This window comes from Pavona decussata, unplaced genomic scaffold (genome assembly GCF_977016875.1).
Source record: "Pavona decussata unplaced genomic scaffold, jaPavDecu1.1 SCAFFOLD_53, whole genome shotgun sequence".
Classification (NCBI taxonomy): Eukaryota; Metazoa; Cnidaria; class Anthozoa; order Scleractinia; family Agariciidae; genus Pavona; species Pavona decussata.
In genome coordinates, this window is record NW_028145475.1 from 1 (window position 1) to 16,266 (window position 16,266).

Genomic DNA, 16,266 nt, shown 5'->3' on the forward strand with positions numbered 1-16,266 from the left:
AGGGGGGGGGGGGGGAGGGAGGTTCCTTGCGCGTGAGAACTAGGCGGACGTTTAGAACACAGCTTAGCGCCTTTTTTTCAACAGTCATTTTATAAATTCTACTGTATGACACTTATCTATGCAAATATCAATAACAAAGTGGACAGTTACTGTAGTGTTTCCTAACTACAGCAAAAGGCTAACATTATTGGGTGGAGGTTCCATATATGTCAATGATACAGTAGCAAGTGGAGTAGACATTTTTTCCTACAAGAAACGACCGCACATGATACTACGACGGACCAGCGCACAAAAAGATTGTTTTGCAGCCTAGCCTGTTCCAAGCTCCAGAATAGTGGGAACCGCGGAAACATGAACCCGAATTTAAAAGCACCCTCTCTCTGCACAGTTCCACTCATTTTGTTTCCTCGGGTTTTGATTTGAAATTTGGGCCTTCTCACTAACTGAGAGCTTTGAACTGGCTAATGTTCAACAAGCTAGTGCCTATGTAACATAATTTTAATTATGCCACATGAACATTAGCCAGTAGGAAAAGAGAACTCGAATGACATTCCATGCTTTTTGTGCTTCTCCGAGTATCGTATCTGCACTTGAAAGACAAAAATTTGACTGTTTTGCAGTCAAGGAAGATGCTACGTGTAGACATAAAATGCAGGTGTGGCCCCATAAAGCTTGCAATGTCTACTTACTTGCTACTGTATCATAGATGGAACCTCCAACCATTAATGTTAGCCTTTTGCTGTAGTTATGAAACACTATAGTAACTGCCCCCTTCGTTCTTGATATTTGCAAAGATAAGTGCCATACAGTAGGAAATATAAAGTGGCTGTTGAAAAGAGGGCACTAAGCTGTGTTCTAAACGTCCGCTAGTTCTCACGCGCAAGGAACCTCTCAAACCCCCCACCCACGCCCCCCACAGCCCCGCAAAAAAAAAAAAAGTTTTTCAAGCACAGGGAGAGTATATTTGGCTAGACGGCTGGTTTAGGAACTTGAAGAACTACATATTTACAGAGGTAAAATACGGAATTGTTTGTCGTTTGTTACTTGTTCGCCTTCGTAGCGCGTGGGAAGATAGTTCGGTTACCAGGTCCCACGCGGTTTTGATCACGCCTTAGTTTGTCAGAGTCACGCAGTTACAAGGATTTCAACTTTTTCCGTTTAAAAAGAGTTACTGGCGCTGCAGATCAGATCACTGTGGTAAGTCCTCCTTAGCGAGTTTTTTCGAATTCAGGGATAGAATAAACTGCCAGTTTATAGCAATTTCATGAAATATTTATATTGCGATGCGACAATCACAGCCGGATCTCTGCTGTTTAATAACTTTGACCTCTTCTAAGTGAATTTATACCATCTTGGCTTGATAATTCTAAAGTAATTGCCTTTCCTGTCTTAAAAACTCAATCAATAGATGAATAAAAGCTTAGAAATACTCTGACTTTTGGTATTTCCTGACTGTTGTATTTTTGAAAGTAGCCGAAGCAGAATAATGTAAACAGTTTCCAATTACACAATAACAGCAAAATGTGCCTAATCCTGACTTCTACATGTGTAAAAATACATGAGTTGACAAAATCATACAAAATGGTATCCTACTAAGTTCAACAGAGAATACGCTACTATTAGCAATTTCTGGACAGCTTATAGAAAACATATTCTTTGTTGCAAGTAATAATTTAACCAAGGACTTGATTTCGGCGTGACGGCCGTTGTTCGTTTCACAGGCTCTCCTCGCGTCAAAGTACCCTTCACGTTTTGGTCTCTCGACGGTGTACTTTTGCATTACCGCCAGAAATATTTTAACACGGTAAACTACAAGGGTTGTGCTTTAACAATGTCTTCATTTTAAATTCAAACTTGACGTACCAATTGGGTTTCTTTTGTGTTGAAATTGGATGAAATTTGCTAAATTTTTAAACTGCCGAAATGGGGTTTCTTCTAACGGCCGAAGCATTTCCAAGTTTTAAGCTTATCTAAATTTAACTAGTGCATTATGAAGAAGAGGGATGTGTTTATATTTTGTAAACATTTCATTAATGTAGAACATCGCGTTTCTTTCTACGAGCGAGATGAAACTGGGTAATTTTTAGTAAGTTTCGTGACCGAAAGGACGCTAATTTGCCGTATTTCAAACTTTGCCCGATTTTGAAAAAAATAACACGCTGATGAAACTTTTAACGTTATTTTTGAAAATACTCCACTATAGAGATTATATGGGCAAAATATGAAGGAATGCGAAATTTCACGACTGACGCCCGATTTTTGATAATTTCAGAAATCGGCTCTTAATTACACACACGCAACACTTGCGAGCGAAAACTCATCTATGTAGAGTGACTTCGAAAAAAACTTCAGTTGCGGCCATATGCTGAGGTAACGAATGTTTCAAGGCTTTATGGAAAGAGCAGGACTAAATACCTGAAATTATTGAGAATGCGCTATTATTCAGTGAATGACACAGGCATACTCGGAGAAACCGAGGAAATCCGAGTGCTCCTATCAGGAGTCGAACCTAAAACCTTCCGATTACTAGTTCGGATGCTCTACCACTGAGCTACAGGAGACTCGTGGAAGCTAAAGCCATTAAACTAGGTTCTGGGGACAGACTTCCTGCATACCGAAATTATTGTTGCGCGCGTTTTGACTTAAACTTCATTGAAACTTTAACACGAAGAAATAGCGGCGATGATAATACTTTCGACAAAAAAAAGGGGGGGGGGGGTTAACGCTTTTCGAACTGAATGAACCAGGTCAACCACCTTCAAGCATGGTAAATAGATAGATAATTTATTAGGCACAGAACTGATAAAGCTAACCCTTATTTACAATGAAGCTGTGGGGTAGAGATTGTTACAAAGAGTGTAGCAAGTTGCTAAAATGCCTGGTTTGGCGTTGTTATTTCCAACATGTACGCTTACACCTTTACATAAACATCAAGCACAGGAAAGTTTAGCCTGCGAGAGCAGACGTCTTTTCCGGCGAAGCTTGTTTCACCCGCAGGACACAGGAAAATTAACGCTGCCACAGCTAGCAAAATAACATCAAATATTATAGATTGCATTTTAAAAGCCGCTTAAAACCTCTCCTGAAATCCTGGTTTTTCCAGCAGTATATGAGAGGATTCCAGCAAGCGTTCATGCTCGCGACAGAGTAAGCGATGTGCAACTGACGTGGGCTAATTGTTACTGAGGTGAAGACATGGAGCCACAATATCACCAACAACGGTACGAAACTAGCGAGACACAGGCCCACAACAATGGCCACAGTACGGGCAGCTTTCATCTCACGCTTCATTGTCACCACTTGAAAGTTGCGCTCCTCTTGCATGACTTGTCTTCGCTGCTTGCGAGCAACATTGAAGATGTAACTGTACGATATCACGATGATCGCTATAGGCAACACCAACAATGTCAACAGCAAGAAAATCAGGTACGCTTTGACGGCTTCTGAATGCAAAATGAACGGTTTTTTTCTATTATAAAGGCGGAAGAAGCAAGGTGTCAAGGCTACATGAAATTCATCGAACGTTTTAAATCCGTTTTCCTTCAATGTCTCGGGGAAAACATACGAAAAAAGAATTCCCCACAGCCACACCGCCATGGAAGCGATCAGTGCTCGACGATTGGTCACTATGGCGCGGTATCTCAAGGCGAACTGGACGGCGATGAAACGTTCAACGCTGATTAACGCGAGATGAAGAATGATGATGGAATTGAAGGAAAAGGTTAGAGTCGACCTTAGGATGCATGGTTTGTGAAGAGCCTTCGGGAGAAGGATGTTTATGGCCTGCAAAATAAAGACAACCACCATCAAAAGATCCACTATTGCCAAGCTTACCAGGATGCTGTTAGACGCCGTTCGCAGGTTTGAAAATTTGCTGAACGCTCTTATGACGAGACAGTTGCCGAAAAAAGTGCCAAGTATGAGGACAGCGTACATGGAAACAAAGCCAACTTTCATTCCGGTCAGAATATCGCGTTTAAGGCGACCATCTAAGAGACCAGTTGAATTCATGCTTCACGGGAGAGTTGCTTTGGAAAGCTCGTCAAGGTAGCTTCAAACTTTAAAATTGTTTGCTTAATCAGTCTAGCTTTCTTCCTTGATATCGCGGCAGTGATCAAGTACGTGGGGACAGTTGTTTTAAATTTGTGAAAGCAAAGCAGTCGTATAAAGGATAACAAAGCTTCCTTGGCTTTTCTTCCCTTGATTACACAGGAAAGATGAAGTTTCCGGGGATGAATTTATACTTTTTAGTTCATGTCGACTTTGCAATTTCAGTATATCAAAGTTCGTTGTTACTGTCGAATGATTCCAGTGAATAGTGAAACTTCGTCGATCTTATAAATGCTCCACTTCGAGAGAGTGACATCTCGTATGTTAGTTTCCTTTTTCAATTTATATCCATTTAAAATAATTCGCATTTTAGAAAGTAAATATTGATTTTTTTAAAAAAAGCAATTAACCCTTGCATAAAAAAATGGAGTTATATGAATCATGCCGTTATAATAAAGCCTTCTTTTTTTTAATATCAATTAAAACAGTCATCTTTACGATGACTGGCCGATGCAGAACAAGTTCAAAAATGGAATTGAGAACTGAATTTTTACATAATCAACAATGCCATAGCCATCAGCCGTCAAAGTTTGCGACGTTAGATCCCAAATCTAGCGATCTTGTTTGTCTGAATCGACTGAACGATGACTTATACTTAGTCACCTGTCGCCTGGTTCAGTTAGCTTACTTGTGCAATGGACAGATTAAACATCACAGACACGTTTTATTTGTAGAAGTTTTAATAATATCGTAAAGAAATGGCCAAAAACGTCAAAACGATGAAAAATGTAGAATTGAGAACAAATTTCTTTTCTTTGCATTTTTTTTTAAAATTCATCATGTTTGCATTTCGTATGTTAGTAAAGATGCTTTTTATTCATTTGTCATCCAAAACAACAGGGAGTAACTCCACCGACTGTGGTTTTGTGTTCGAGGGGCAATTTTATAAAGACAGACTGGATCTCTGGCAAACTGTTATAGCCGCTAAGTTAAATTGAAAGATGACTTTGGATGCTAGAGCTTGTGACTAAGCAAAATTTAGGGGGCCCAGCTACAGTTTTAGTGTTTTACGTCAACAAAAATAAGCTTGAGGCACGCAAGTCTTTAATTTACAAGTTACAGTGTTAAAATACTGTCGTCTAGAAAAAAACAAAAACAATAGCTAAATTATGGCGGAAAACAGAGAACTGAGAAACCATTCCTTTGTTTAAAATACCCTTGTGTTTTCATCTTATATTTACAAATTTCCGGGATACATACTTCCAAGCGAAGTTGCCTATCGTTCGTTTTTCGGCCAAAACAATAAGGGGTAAGTCATCTCTGACTTTCAGTTCATGCGAAATTAAGGGAGGAAAAAGGATGAAAAGGCTTCCTGGTTGGCGAAAAACTCCGTAAAAAGAAATATTATTCATTTTTGGATTTATTTTACTGGACATTCATTAACATTGTCCGGGAGAAAACGATTGCTATCGGATGAATGCCTTCTATTTTTAAAATAAACACGTTTTTCTTTGTAAGTTCAGTTTTTATCTCGCTACTACATGTAAAACTACAACTGAACGTTGACTTGATGTGAATCATACAACTGTCGTTGCCAATGTGGATCGTTTGGATTCGCCGTCCTGTTTTGCAAGTTACCAAGCTATATATTATTCAGACAAGCTATTAAGCGAATATTCTTAGCAGACGCCTTCGCTCCTGTCATCTAAACTCAACTCAGTAATCTTCCCTCTTCGTGCAGCTGTTTCAATTTTTGTCCAAAACGTTTGTCTTCCTCATTCAATGATATTTATTCGGCTCACGCAGGGCTGCTGATTGTGTTTTTATTTTTTCAGTGCTACGTGACTATAGAAAAAAAGAATGTCCATCACAACTCGTATTCATTATAAAGTGTATGGCGTTTGCAGCCTGAGACATTTTGGCGCGGCTGTTTCATTTCCAGTCTCTTTCAACACGTTGTTACGTATTCCTTTTGATTCACGCAAGGACGCTGAACACTGGTTATGTATTTCCAATCCCGCCTTCGACGAAATTTTCAAAGAAGCAGCTATTCTGTGATATATTAAGTTTTATAAATAGTAATAGCTGATCTTGAAGCTGAATTCTGAAGCTAGGATTCTTGGTACGGCTGGTACAGAAAATATGGCTAAGACACGCATGCACAGACTAATTTTGCTGCAGCGGCTGGAAGCAAGAGATAACGAGATGGCAAACGCAAAACAGAAAAATTCAGCGCTATAGCATCCTTATAGAATCAACCACAGTCAACTCTCTCGTAGCGACCACTTCTCGTAAGAGACCACCTCCCGTAAGCGACCACTTCTAATTCGTAAACAACCGTTTTGTTTCTCAGTTAAATACTGTTTCAAGAGCTCTCTCGTAAGCGACCTCCACTCAAATTTCTTAAGAGACCGCGACCACTTTTTAGGCCAGAAATTACACATATTCTTTTGTTTTCTGTTTCTGGTAAACGACCACCCAACATAATCACCTATGATCGTTAGTAAATCATTACTTAGAAGTGACAAAAGTTCAATTTTTAATGACGCTACCCCGGACTGCTGACAGATAATAACAGTTTACAGACAGAGAAGATGGCTATAATTAGATCTGTAGGTAAACGGGACAGATCTGTTCCGAAATGTTACACAAAGTTTCCTCAGAAGAATGAATAGATGTGAAAAAATTAAATAAATTAGTTTCTAATTGCCTAATTTTAGCTGCTAAGGTAAAATTTTTATGTAATTAACTAATCAATCCAGTATTAGGCTTATTTTGTTGATCTTTCCCGTAAGCGACTCCTCCCAATGACCCTTTGAAATGATCATCGTAATCGCCTTTATCACGAGAGGAGGTGAGATGTGCATGGCGTTTTACTTTACAAAGATGCTGAGATGCATCACCGTATGCCTGATATTCACTTTCCAGAAAAAAACAAAAACAAAACAGAGTTCTTATCATAGCCACTGCGGTTCCTGCTGATGGTATAGTCGTGGAGCTGGGGGTCCAAAAAGCCTCTAGTTAAGGAGTTGGTTCAACCCACTCCACAGTAGAGGTTTGACAACGGATTCTGATAGATTAAACCCTCTTGATTAACGCTAGGTACGTTGTAGAGTCGGATTGTGGTATCAGTTTCGAGTTAAGAGGGTGCAGCATGAAAACAAGGCTGAACGCAAATATTAAAAGTTTAGGTCTAATCTGAATCCAAACAAGAGAGAATTGCTAAAAATCAAAAGAAAGCACAGAATAATCATCAGAAATTAGAATGGATTTTTAATTATCTATTTAAGTTCTTTTTTTCATGAAAGACATTTAGAGATTACTGCCTAAATTGTTAGTGAAAAAAATACCACCTACTTGTAATATTTTTTAAAAGTATTTCTAAAAGACTATATCGATTTTTTTTTTTCGATTTCGGAGTCTTGTTACCCCTTATCGCAGCTTTCTACACCTATTTTGGCAATATTGCCAGGTTCGTTTCTGCTTTGAGGCGCGATTTCCAAGACGACATCAGTCAGCCTCGTTTCCATACCGAGCCAAGATTCAAAATGGGTTACGGATTGGCTGCGTGTTGGCTCGCTATTTCTCGAAAGCTTTTACAGGTAAGTGCTAAAATTATGTCTGTACAAACTTTATACAAGAAGTAGCGAGCTATAGAATACAAACAGTTTGAACTAAGTATCACCACAACGTGCATTAGTGTACAGTATGAATTATATTTCTGACAACGCTGACAACGTACCCGCGAAATTCAAAACATTTCCCTCAGAAACTTGTTACAGTGACCCTTCATCCGCAGTTCACATATATGATTATTTCATCAGTACATTCACATTCGGTGTGTGATGTTATTTTATATAGCGTCTATGGTATTTGAAATTGGAAAATTCTGGTCTACGGCAAATATTTTTAATCTGAAAGGTACTTCCACATGCAAAATCGGGTGGTGTCGAAAGCTATGTTCGGGCCGATGGCAAACGACCCGCCGCAAAAGATTTCGTCGGAAAATTAAAACCAGGAGGGGCAGTCTTCACTATAACAGATCAATACAAGCCATCATGCGCGATGGATCTGACGTGGGCAGTAACACGTCTTTCTTCGACCAATTTGTTCACTGCAGAAGACCCTGCGCGAGAAGATGAAGAGAAAACTACCAAGCAGACTATACCAGGCTGGAGTGGGTATGACTCTTTGGTATTTCCAGATACCACACGGCCGACTGTTATCGGGTACTTCCCAATGACACATGCGTTATCCACCGAGTTCAGCACTATCAAAACAGTCATGAAGAAAGCACAGAACATATGCACTAGTTTTGATCAGAAAGACGTGGTTGTGTCCTTTGGTCTGGCGATCTACTCCAAAAATCATATGGAAATATCCAGACGAATTTCCCGACACCCTCATTCGACTAGGCGGTTTTCACATTGCTCTGAATTTCCTAGTGGTCTTAGGGAAACGATATCAGAGCTCGGGTACTGAAGAAGCCTTAGTTGAGTCCGGTGCCTATGCCTGTGACCTCCCTGATGAAGGGGAAGTCATACAATCGAGGAGTCAGGGAACACAAGCTAACCATGGAGGCGCTATTTCGTTTAATGTGGCAGAATTCATTCGATGGCTAAACGCTGAGTGTCAACACCCTCATCAGGCGAATCTGGAGCAGAAGGGCCTCGTAAGCAGTATGCAATCATTCCACCTGGCAATAAAGAGTAAAGAGGATGTCCCTCAGAGGTCTACGAGTATCACAGTTGAGTTGAAGACCGTGATGGAGCTATTTGAAGCCTTCCGAGAACAAGAAAGAGCTCGATCGCCGATATTTTCGTTTTGGGACGAGCCCATACGCATGGACATGATGCTTCTGCAGTTTGTAAAGGCAGAACGAACAGGAAATTGGTGCCTTCATCTCGCAGCAGCCTCTTGAATGACTCCGTATTTCGTCACACATGACCGGCATAACTATTCGCGTTGGCTTCCCGTTTACTTAGCAGACAAGGAACAACTGCAGCAGAAGCACCCTACAGTCTACCAGAGGTTCATGGAAGGCGACCATGTCATAAACCGCTCAAGCCAACCTTTCTCTAGTGTATGGACCGACATGGCACTAGAACAGTCAATCAATTTAGATTTGAAATCTAAAGGAGGTATTGTTGGGATCAGCTTGAACGCAGATGCGCTCCACAGGTGGTTGTGACTTGCCACGAGAGAGCGGCAATCACCTCGGCAGTTAGGCGGATATGTGGAAGCGACGATCCGCACCGAATTGGCACTCACAAGGAAGCAGTGCTTAACAGAGTGGAGCGTGACGAGAACGATGTTCAGAAGATAGTTACCCGTTTCAAGTCAGGATTGATGAAAGACCCGTTTGCTGAAGAGAGCGACTCTGTGAGTAACATCGCAACTGGTGTTGTTTTGCCTGCCGATGAAGCTGAACGGCTGTTGGCAAGTGAAGAAAAGGGCAAGGCACAGATGAATAGTTTCATAGAACAACGGTTCAATGCCAACACTGTCAGTTTCCGGGATGCTATTCCAAACCTAAAGATCAACACATTGTCGTCCATGACAAAGAAGACAACAATCAAATCAACCAACGAGAAACTTGTGACGTTGACTGAAGACGGGGATCTATTTGGAAGATTGCTGATCGTTGCAAATTTCCGGCAGGTCGACGTGAGAGAGATCCTTTGTTATGAGCTTTAAACAGTTCCATATTCTCTGGTGCACACCGACAGTACTCTCAGGAAGACCACCAAAAGCCATCTACTCCATATTCTGGAAACTTATGTGACCGTAGAACCACGGCTGGCCATGCTAACAGTTCAAATCTTAGATGCTATGGCACTAGTGCAAAGCCTAAGATTTGCTGGAGCAACGACCTTCAGAGAAATGGCAACTGAGTACTTTGAAGTCTTCACAGCTCACTATCAACAAAGGTGCCATGGATTGGATGTAGTATTTGATCGCTACTGGCAGCTTTCCATCAAGGCCGGTGAACGGCCGAAACGAGGCGAGGCAAACTCGTTAGAAGTGCGGATCCATGGGGCATCCACGCCAGTCCCCAAGCAGTTTCCAAAGTACATCAGTAATGCTGCGAACAAAGTCAGCCTATCTGCTTTCCTCACAGAGGCTTGGATTGAAATAGCGAGACAACGTCTGCCGGCACACAAAGAACTCGTCATCGTAGGAGGAGCGACGGACGGGCAGCTAGCATTATCGATCAAGAACGGGGAGTGCACCGAAGCTACAGCATTGCATTGTGATCACAAAGAAGCTGACACCAGAATGCTACTGCACGCCAAACATGCCAGTCGAGATGCACAGAGGGTTGTCATTCAATCCCCTAATACTGATGTGCTACTGCTCTGTTTCACCCACAATGACGAGATCGAATGTGAAAAGCTGTGGTTTCGCACTGGGGTGAAGGATCGCTTACGTTACATCCCAGCCCACAAGATTGCAGCTGGTGTTGGACCACTGATGTGCAAAGTCCTACCTGCCTTTCACGCGTTAACTGGGTGTGATTCGACAAGTGTTCTGTCTAGAGTAGGAAAGAAGAAGGCATGGAAGATTATTGTCAACAGCAAAGTGCATCAACAGCATTTAGTTTGTGTGGGACAATCCCCTGATGTGGATTCAGTAACAGCAAGCAAAGCCGAAGCCTTCATCTGCAGTTTGTCCAACGTTTCCAATAGAATCTCAACTAGTGCTGACGAGGCTCGCTATCTACTCTTTTGTCAAAAAGCACAGATCAACCTTCAACTTCCTCCAACGTCAGACAGTCTTCTGCAGCACATCAAAAGAGCGAATTATTAAGCCTAGGTGTGGAGAAAGGCACTGGTGCCACGACAGGATCTTCCCACTCCTGGAGGTAACGGCTGGACGATCCAAGGTAATGCCCTGTTCCCTCAATTGATGAAAAAGCAACCAGCCCCAGAGAGTATCTTGGAGCTCGTTAATTGCCAGTGCTCAAAGTCTTTGTGCTTGCAGAAATGTTCCTTCTGTAATAATGAACTGGCCTGCACCGAAGCGTGTAAGTGCATAGCTGATGACAACTGCCATAACCCCAACAAGGCCTGTGATTACGATTCAGACGACTACGATGATCTGCTAGTCGATTATTAGATTATTAGACACGATAAAAGTATAACATATTTTCCATTCAATCTTTTAAACTTGTTTATAGATTTATGTTTTGTCAATAACTTTTCAGTTAATAAGTTTTAAGTATGAGTTTCGAGCTGTCGCTATGAAAAGGAATTACAAGAAACACGCAGGATAGTCTAAGAAATGCATTAATGTACATAATGTTTTTTAAAAAAAATCGAAATTGCCGAGATTCAATCCTCTGATGAGAGTAACGGCTCTTCTAGAGCTAGTGACAAGACCTCAGAGTGATGGCACTGGAACAATAATGTGACCAGTCACGTGACATTTTATTGACACTAGTTGTGCCCTATTAAATATAATTTAAGTAATGTAGTATATTTTGTGAAGTTGTGAGGGGTTTTGAGTTCCAAAACAATGGCTATTTCAAAATTTGCGTTCAGCCCCGTTTTCATGCCGCACTTCTGGTCATCTTTTAAAACACCATCTTAACTCAAAACTGATACCACAATCCGACTCTACAACGTACCTAGCGTTAATCAGGAGCGTTCAATCTATCAGAATCCGTTGTCAAACCTCTACTGTGGAGTGGGTTGAACTGAACGATTTTTTTCTGGGCCTAGCTCCCCGACTAGTAACATCGAACTCCCCTTTCGATGAAAAAGAGAGAGAGAAACCAGGAAAGCTCTTACAAGGGAAATAGCAAGACTATGTAGAGATGAGGCAAAAGATCTACCAGTGTTGGTTGGCGTGAGGAGATCTGCGATTCATATAGGCACATTCAAGTGACACTTCTAGACATTGCTTTCAATCGAAAAAATATATATTGCAAAGTTGCAAAATCCATTTTATAATACAGCAATATATTAAAAAAAAATTATTCACAACTTTAACCGGTCATTGGATGGTCGACAATAACCTCAGAGCCCTTCAGTCCTCTAAGAAATAAGGATTTCAAGCCTTGGCTTTTGTTCACTTTTTTAATATAAATTATAGTGGCAGACAAGACAGTTCCATTAACATAACTTCTGCTCATTTTCTTCAGTAATACTACAAAGCGACCTTTTTAAGAGACTGGTTTCATATTTACATATTAAATAAAGATCGCTTACTTCTTTTGGAAGTCAACCTTACACATGATAACTACAATGAATACTAGACGGTTACGGTGTATATTTTCAAACGTAAATAAGCCTCAAATAATTGATATTTGGCAAAACAGTTGCTATTAACATAATCTTAGAGCTAATGATTACATAAATTGTTCGTTTCGAAAGCTGTCATTACTAAACCTTCATCTTTTGAAGATCGAAAGTGCACATTTGCGCACAAGACGGTAAATATAACAGTTCATCTTTGATCCGTAAGAGTGTTTGTAGCTTACTGCGCATAAAGCGCAAGTTTTAACCATGTTGTCTCATATAAAACTTCGAAAATTTCCTCTTTACAGCGAGAATTCAATGGCTCGTTTTCCCTCCTTATATTAGACTGTGAGCAGTCTCTCTTTTGCTCGAGAATCCGTGGGAAAGAAAGCACGCAGTCTATCCTTACATTTAACAGACCACTTTTTCTGGATTTTATGAAACACAGCTTTTAACTGACCTCACCCAGAACTGCAAAATGCCGTTTGACTTGCTAAGCGCACTTCAGTAGTTTTCGAAATGAGCTTCTAAATTTCTCATTTCTCCAGGCGTAGATGAGGGGATTACAGATGGCGTTCAAGCCAAACGCAACGTCGTAAACAATGTATTTTATATACTTAAGTTCTGGCTGTTGACTTACACGAAAAGCGTGGGAAAAACGGAGGCCCCACACCACCAACAAAGGGAAGATACTGAGAAGACACACTACTACCACAATGGCGAGAGTACGAGCACCTCTCATTTCATGCTTGATGGCGGTGATAATTTCTTGGCTGTTGCCTTGTTCTCTGATCTGTTTTCTGTGCTTCTGGGATACAATGAAGATGTAGCCGTATGAACATAGAATGATCACCAGAGGGATGACAAGCATGGACGTGACCAAGAAGATCAGATATCCTTTGGTTGACGGTGGTAGTCCGTCCGGACGGCCTTCTTTGGTTTCGGAACATGGATGCAAAGATTGTCGAAGGAGAGTGTATGCTTCCTTGTTGTTCAATCGTAAGACTTGTGGCATAAAGATTGTTACGGCCAAAACCTACAGCCACACCGCAATGGCAGCGATCAGCGCTCGGCGATTAGTCACTATGCTTTTGTACCTCAAGGGAAACTTGACGGCGATCAAACGCTCAAAGCTGATCAACGCGAGATGAAGAATGATAACCGATAAGAGTAAGAAGCTGAACCATGCACTTGCCATGCAAAGAACATTTCTCCAAGGTTCGTCACGAAGAGTGATGATGAGGATAATGCGAGGTATGTAAGTGATCGCGATCAAACTGTCCGCGGCGCACAAACTCACCAGAATCACATTGGACGCCGTTCGCAGGCTGGGAAATTTGTGAAATGCTTTAAGCACCAGACAGTTGCCGAAGACTGAAACGATTATCAGAAACACATGGATACTGATAAGGATAATTTTCGTCCTCTCCGCTATAAACGCCGGCTTGTGTTGATCACTACAACATTCTGGAGTAGAATTAAGTTTTGTTCTGTATAGGCAGCTCTCAAGGCTGCACATTTGCTTTCCTTCCTCATCCCCCATCGCAGACTTGTTACTCGCCATTATTAGTGTCCTTTACTACTGCTGCTGTTTTGCTTCACCAATTTTTTAACCACACTAAAAGGTGCCACCAGCTGCCTTTATGAAACTGATCATTACCTTCTCCGCCTATGGCATCCGAGCAGACTAATCTAACTGTGTTAGTTAGCCTAATAGGCCACTAATGGTTCCAAATTAAAGTGATATGGAGGAAAAACATTACGTTTTATTAAGTTTGCTAGTACAGTGAACACACGCATAAAAGAACACTGAAGTGGATTAAGAACCTCCATGCATGCTGAAATTCGTCATTTTAGAGTTTAGACACCGGTTATATAAGAACCTTACAATAAATATGTCACCAAACAGATTTATCAGCAACGAAAGTAAAAGTCACCGCAAGTTTCGACTGGACTTGTAGTTTTTAATGGGTCTGCTGTGAGTACAATTCTCAATTCTCCTTATTCACGAAGATCGTTTCTATTTATGCTTACATTGCATATTCAAAGAATTTGATTGCTAACACCAAAGATAAATAATATCATTTAGATCTTATGAGGTAGTTTCAGCTGTTCGTGGTCTCAGAAATAAAAGAATCTTAAATAATGCTAGTTATAAACCTTATTCCAAAATGGCTACCATTTTAATATTCTTTTGTTTGCATTTAAATTAGCCCTTCTTGCCTCGTTCAAGATAAAATATTCTTTTGATTTTTGAGCTTAAAAACGAGGCAAGAAGGGCTAGTTTGAATACCAACAAAAGAATGTTAAAATGGTAGCCATTTTGGAATAGGGTGTATGTTTATTTGTGCAAAATTATGGATTTCAAGAAATAACTCAAATAAGGAATTCTTAGACAGCAGAGTAAACGGACCTATAAGAAGGTGTCAACTTTTCCCAAGTTGCCATCGATAGACAGTTAAGTTCTGAATTATGAAAGGCACCAATGTAAGGCCTTGAGTTCACGAATTTTGAAGGTGTTGAAAACCTGGAGGAAAGCTAGCTTTTAAGCTTTTAATAGTATACAGAAAATGTATTAGTATGCGTACTTTCCTGGAGGAGTGCGAGTGTTTCGCGGCTAAAAGTAAATAGTTCGTTAGAATTTTATTGAAAGAAAATTGCTTGTTTAGGAAGCTTGCTATCTTACGCAAATTGCTAAGTTAAAATAAATCATTTCTTTAGAAAACTCGGATAGCTGAAACTCACTCTGAAATTAAGAAAAGATTGTTTAAGAAATCACAACTTGAAATTACAATTCAGAAAACATTACTTTCTCAAAATCCCAAAATCAGTAGCTACGAATAAATGCGGATAAATATGAATGAATAGAAGAAAAAACCAGGTGCTACCAATAAGAGTTGAATCTCCGATGTTTGATGATCCCAGTGTTGTAGTTTGTTTAGTTGTTTTTTATTTGCGCGAAATTACGTTTGCCAGAGTAAAAACGTTGCCCTTCGAGTAGGTTGACAATGGGGTCCAAAGCGCTTGAGGCGGGAAAACGAAAATTTAAGAGACTCAATTTTCCCTTCTGTCGTCCAATTCTTATCGTCGAGATGACTCGTTTGCCGGGTTCCTTTTACCGACTTCGTCAAACGCGCGTGAGGACTCGAACGACAGCTGGCTTACATACTAAACAGAAAGAAACGTAGCTAGGGTAATTGGTATTGTATGGCACAGTCGATCGACCAGCGAATGGATCTTGGGACGCGTATCTGACATCGCAGCAGATTTTCCAGTGGCGGATGACATCATCCCAACTTGGCAAAGACCCTGGGATCGACTTCATCCATTTCAACATCCGGCGGCGATCCTAAACTCATCTCCAGGGTTCTCGCTGTTTGTAAAAGGGCGGTATAGACAAAACCTTACCAAATGGATCACCTTGAGATGTTCGAATAACTTGAATTTTTGATCATGATGGGGAACAATAAAGAGTTTATTATTTTGAAAGAACAACGCCGGTGCTTATTTGAAGCCGCTTGAAACTTGCAATGTGTTACCGGAATAAACTGCTTCGTTAAAAGTTTACCGCGTGCTATGTAACAATGTTGCATCAAAGTCATTCCGTTTTACATCTTCTTCCAGTTTGCAAGCGCCTGGTCGCAAATACAATTTGTTGTGCAAACGTGGTAAACAGGTTCAACAACCTGGGCCCAAACTCAAATTACAGCGCGGCGTTCACATCACGTGGCTACAAAAGAATCTGATTGGCTGATTTACTGGCGAGCGTTTCTCCTCCCCTGTTACGTCACAAAGGAAGGCTGCAGTTCGGAAACAAAAATTCCCAGCTTCGCCGAAGAGAGAAAAAAGTTTGCTAAATAAATCGAGAAGAGAAGCGTCTTCTATTCTTTTAAGGGAAAGAGAAAAAGAAATTGGAAGTTTGAAGGTATGTCGAACTCAAGTTGTTTTTTAGCCATTTTTAGTGAACTAACGT

At 40.7% G+C, this 16,266-nt stretch overlaps 1 protein-coding gene across 1 annotated transcript; it reads right to left on the reverse strand.

Annotated features, from left to right (window-relative positions):
• Positions 1–2,763: 2,763 nt before the first annotated feature.
• LOC146480244 (beta-2 adrenergic receptor-like) lies at positions 2,764–5,554 on the reverse strand. The gene has a single exon (XM_085109438.1). The coding sequence runs from the start codon at positions 4,009–4,011 to the stop codon at positions 3,046–3,048; it is 966 nt and encodes a 321-aa protein (XP_084965564.1). The 5' UTR covers positions 4,012–5,554; the 3' UTR covers positions 2,764–3,045.
• Between the last annotated feature and the right edge of the window lie 10,712 nt (positions 5,555–16,266).